Source organism: Penaeus japonicus, unplaced genomic scaffold (genome assembly GCF_977035675.1).
Source record: "Penaeus japonicus unplaced genomic scaffold, GWHDUDI00000001_assembly GWHDUDI00000032, whole genome shotgun sequence".
NCBI lineage: Eukaryota > Metazoa > Arthropoda > Malacostraca > Decapoda > Penaeidae > Penaeus > Penaeus japonicus.
In genome coordinates, this window is record NW_028234434.1 from 12,963,970 (window position 1) to 12,968,969 (window position 5,000).

The 5,000-nt window shown below is 38.4% G+C and overlaps 1 protein-coding gene across 3 annotated transcripts in view; it reads left to right on the forward strand.

Moving 5' to 3' along the window:
* LOC122246316 (homeobox protein abdominal-A homolog) overlaps positions 1-5,000 on the forward strand; it is a 184,230-nt gene that overhangs the window by 98,820 nt on the left and 80,410 nt on the right. The window contains exon 3 of one of the 3 annotated variants that reach the window (XM_086556350.1): positions 3,120-3,137. The exons of 1 other annotated variant lie outside the window; for it this stretch is intronic. In XM_086556350.1, the coding sequence (XP_086412476.1) occupies positions 3,120-3,137 (18 nt within the window). Of the gene's footprint in view, positions 1-3,119; positions 3,138-4,160; positions 4,203-5,000 lie in introns of all 3 variants that reach the window. One more of the 3 variants, XM_086556349.1, reaches the window with a different exon arrangement.

Sequence of the window (5,000 nt, forward strand, 5' to 3'; positions counted from 1 at the left end):
ACCGAATGTAAACAAAAGACAAGAGAAGACGAACGAAATGCGAGACGTCGTGGAAATGTTTAAAAAAATGGAAGACGTGTGAAAAAAAAAAATCATGTTTGATGACGGCGAGAAACGTAAGAATATAATTGGGAGGATTGAGAGTAAAAGAAAAAAAAATATATTATCAGACGAGCGATCCGATATGTCATCCAATTATAGAAGTGGTCTGTCAGGGTGAATCTCGTTTTCTTTCTTTTTTGGTGTACAGAATTATGTCTCTGTCGGTCAAAACAGAAGTAAAGTTCAGTAAAGACCGTGGAAGTATGCAATTATCGTGCGCGCGCACACAAACACACACACACACACACACACACACACACACACACACACACACACACACACACACACACACACACATACTGTATATATTTAAGTGTATTTTCTAGTCATTGGCATTTAACTGTATTTTCCCCACAGTTCAAGTCATAAAGTAGATTATCAACCAAAGCTGTAATTAACTTAATTTATGGCCGAGGAGCCACTGAGTTTTATGACGACTAATTAGGGAAAACAAGAATACCGTTTTTTTATTTGAACTTAAAGAAAACACGTAACACGAAGTAAGAATTTGCAAGAACAAAAAAGTAAAAAATTATGATATCGATCTTACGCAAGATCTCCATGTTAAGAAGACGAACGATAATAAAGATAATTGACAGATACCGATTAAAGAGAGTGAAAGAAAATGGAGCAATTGCTTCTTTTGGTCGTTTTAAAGAAATGACTTCAGAGCAGACACCCCTTCTCTCCTCTCCCCTCCCCCTCTACCTGTCCCCTCACCCCACTTCCCCCTTCTCTCCTTTCGCTACGCCTTCACTCCTTACCCCTTTCTCCTTTCTTCTCATATCCCCCTCTCTTCTCCTTTTCCTGTTCTCTCCCCCTCTCCCTCTCCCCTCCACCCTCTCTCCTTTCCCTCCCCCCTCTCCCTCTTCCCTCCCCTTATCTCATCCCCCCTCTCTCCTTTCCTTCCCCCCTCTCCCTCTTCCCTCCCCTTATCCCATTCCCCCTCTCTCCTTTCCTCCCTCCCCCTCTCCTCTCCAACCTCCCCCCTCTCCTCTCTCGCCTCTCTCCTTTCCTCCCCCCCTCTCCCCTCCTGCCTCTCTCCTTTCCTCCCCCCTCTCCCCTCCCACCTCCCCCTATCCCCTCATTTAACTGCCCCCTTCAACACTCCCTGGGTCCCAATTCCTCATTGCCATGGTTGTGTCCGTGATCCTGACAGGGTTAGCAAAGGAGTTCCGAGAGTGACCGTGGTGGTCAGGCGGGGAGGAGGAGGGGGAGAGGGGAGGTGGGGAGGGAGAAGAGAAGGAAGAAGGAAGAGGATGAGGAGAAGGAGGAGCAGGAAAAGGAGAGCAGTAAGAAGAGGCAGATAAAAAAGGAAGAGGGAGTAAAAGGCAAAATAGGAGAGTAGCAAGAGAAGAAAGAAGAAGAAAAAGAAGAGAAAAAATAGGAAAAGAAAGATGAAGGTAAAATCATCTAAGGGTCAGCTTGAGAACCAAGGTGGGGTAGGAAAACGACGAGGGGAAGGGATGGGATGGGAAGGGAAGGGGGGGAGAAGGGAAAGGTTTTGAGGCAAGCGGGAAAAAGGAGGGGGGGGGGGTGCTTGCCAGGCATGAAAACAGTCAAGAGAAGGTATCAGTAGCAGTCAGGATTAGGAAGCAGTAGCAGCCAGGCGAAGGAACCGGTAGTTCAAACGACGCTCTCCTTCGTTACTGAAGAGTCCTGCGCAGATAACAACGGCCACGCAAAAAAAAAAAGGATAGAGGATAGGTGTGAAGATGGAGGGACAGCAAGTCTGGGAGTGGATGAGGGATGGAATCTTCTACACAGGTATGGCAGGAAAGAGAGTATCTTTTGGTATACGAAAGGATAAGTAAAATTGGATAGGTAGATTGGTAGATAGATGGAGAGAGAGAGAGAGAGAGAGACAGAGACAGAGACAGAGACAGAGACAGAGACAGAGACAGAGACAGAGACAGAGACAGAGACAGAGACAGAGACAGAGACAGAGACAGAGACAGAGACAGAGACAGAGACAGAGACAGAGACAGAGACAGAGACAGAGACAGAGACAGAGACAAAGACAAAGACAGAGAGAGAGAGAGAGAGAAAGAGTTTACTAAGAGTAAAAGAAAACACAATAAGAACGAATGTGATAGATAATAGATAGATAATGAGATTGATAGAGAGATAGAGCTGGACAAGACAAAAGACTACCAAAAAGCCTGTCAAAGACTAAGAGCAAGAATGGAAAATGCAAAGAATGAGGTCAAGCAACAAGTTAGATAGTCGAGAAAAAGATCCTTATAAGGAATAACGAATTGCCACGAAGTAATGGAAGTTGCAGATCAGGAGGAACTAGAAGGGTGCAAGAGAAGATTCATGTGCACAATTGGTATCCTAATCATATATAACGTCAAATGCATATGCGTATATGCATATCTATATTATGTTACGGCATACATAATATATATATATATATATATATATATATATATATATATATATATAAATATATATATATATATATATATAGATAGATAGATAGATAGATAGATAAATATATATATGTATGGATGGATGTATATATGTGTATGTATGTATGTCTGTATTTGTGTATATTTGTATGTATGTATATATGAAAATCTATCTATTTTTTAATCAGGACATTAGTGTGTGAGATTCCCTCTTCAGTTCCATCTAATCAAATTTCAAATCTAATGTTTAATTACTGTTAAACTTATTTGAATATATTCAAAACCTTATAGGATTTAGTTTATGATGAATCATTCCCTTTCGTATAATATAAGTATCTTAGATATGATAAGTAGTTTTTTCTCTTTTATATCATGTTCATTGAAAATGCTAATTAGGTATTACACTGTAGGGATATTGCCCTCATGTGATCGATTATTCAAATGTGTAGGGAATTACCTTAAGTATGCAGAATAATTCATAAGTTAGCTACCCTATTTTTTTTTTTTTACCAAATTATTTTAGCTCATTTCTTATGTTCATTTGAGTGTCATTTTCCGGTTGAACATGACATGATGGTTTGGTAAGTCAGTAATCTTTTTCAGACTTTGGGGCATTGAGAGGTAAGTCCTGATATCAACGTTTTCATCTTAGTTCGTCAAAGGTCACAATCAAAGTTAAAAAAAAAGAGGAAAAAAAATCCCAGTGGAAAAAAGTGAGATATTCTATAAGTTTGTTTTCTCTCCTTTCTATTTTTTCCACTATTCGTTTTTTTTTATTATTATTATTATATATATTTTTTCATTCCTCCTTATTCTTCTACATCTTGGGATCATTTACGTTTCGCTTTTGTTCTGTCTTATCTTCCTCTTATCGATTTCTTGTACTTGTAAGACACGAATAGCCATAGTTCCTATTTCCAGTCTTAAGAGAAGGTATGCAGCCAAAATCTGGTGAATCTATAGGCCTACTCTTGTATAGGACCAACGATAAACAGACTTTGAATAGTGGACCCTATTTTTCGTTTTTTTTTCTCTCTGCATGAACTTCATCCACATAAATTGATGATTAGATGTATTATATATATTTTTTATTCTTCTTTTGTATCATTTCCGTACATGTATCCTGATCCCAGCCAATCAAACACAGACATGTACTCGTCTACCCATTCAGAACTCCCGATCACTGCACTTATTCTTGAATCACATATTCTTGACAAAAACAAAATCTTTGTGTCATCGTTGAATGTTCTGTGTGTCTTTTACACTCATACTTACCATGTGCATTTTGTAATAGACTCGATATATATATTAGGGGAAGAATTTAGGAAGAATTCAGTGAATGTATGTTGCCATATATATATACTTATTCTTTTTGCTCACTTTCAAATTTTACTTCGGATTTACCCAATACATATTCATTTACCTATGACTCCTGAATAAGTAATTGCTAAGAGCTCACACATAAGGGTGAATGCGTCTTACTAAGCGTCTGCGTGAGTTGATGACAGTGAGTTGAAAGTGTGACTGAGATGTTTCATATAAGATCATTTTGAATTCAAATAATGAAACCAAAACTATGATAATCTTTAAGAACCTCAGTCTCTGAACATTAGACTGATTCCGGTTTTTCATATCCCGTTTAAGATCCGGCTACCCTGGAGGGCTTCATGCGGTCAGCTCTTGAAGGCAAGTCTCCAAAGCCTTTTGATTGCATAGTTCTTCCTCTTAACTTGTTTGTTTAATTCTTTTGATGCAATATATATACATACATTTTTTTTCCTAAAAAAATTAAAAAAAGTTAAAGAAATCGGCCAACCCTCTCACCAAATCAAAAGCTTTAGACTCATTCGGAATGTTCGATGTCTACTGTTTTTATTTTATTTTTTTTCTCTCTTCCTTATTTTTACAAGAAGGATAAATCTATAATTTAGATATTAAAGAGAATGGGAACGTGATCTTGAATAGGGTTATCGACTATATATATAAAGACATGAATATGCAGTACTTGCTAGCAGTCTGTTTAACATAAACTCTTTAGATAATATCCTTGTATTAAAGCTTATGAGCTGAAGGCAAATCATAATGTATTTCAAGGCATGCATCGCTGTGTGTATAGAGAGGTGGAGTAGGTGTAAATGCATAGAAGTGAGAGAGACCTTGTGTTCACACTGATCACACTTGGCTGTACGTCAAAAGAAGGACTAAATTCCTCACTTGTTTTATTAACACTTTAACCATAAAATGAAGCAGGAAGTAAGCATTCGCAGGACCCGTAAACACCATCAACTAATGCAATAAGTTTGCACGTATTATGTTTTGTTTTATGTTTTTTTTGCACTACGCTACCTTTGCTCTAGGTTACATACATAAGTCCTAAGAGCTTTCCATAGCACTAATGAGCTTAGCTTCTGCCTCTCTGTTCTTCCCTGCAATATTCACAATCCTTCCTTTCCCTTTCTTCTCTCTCTCTCTCTCTCTCTCTCT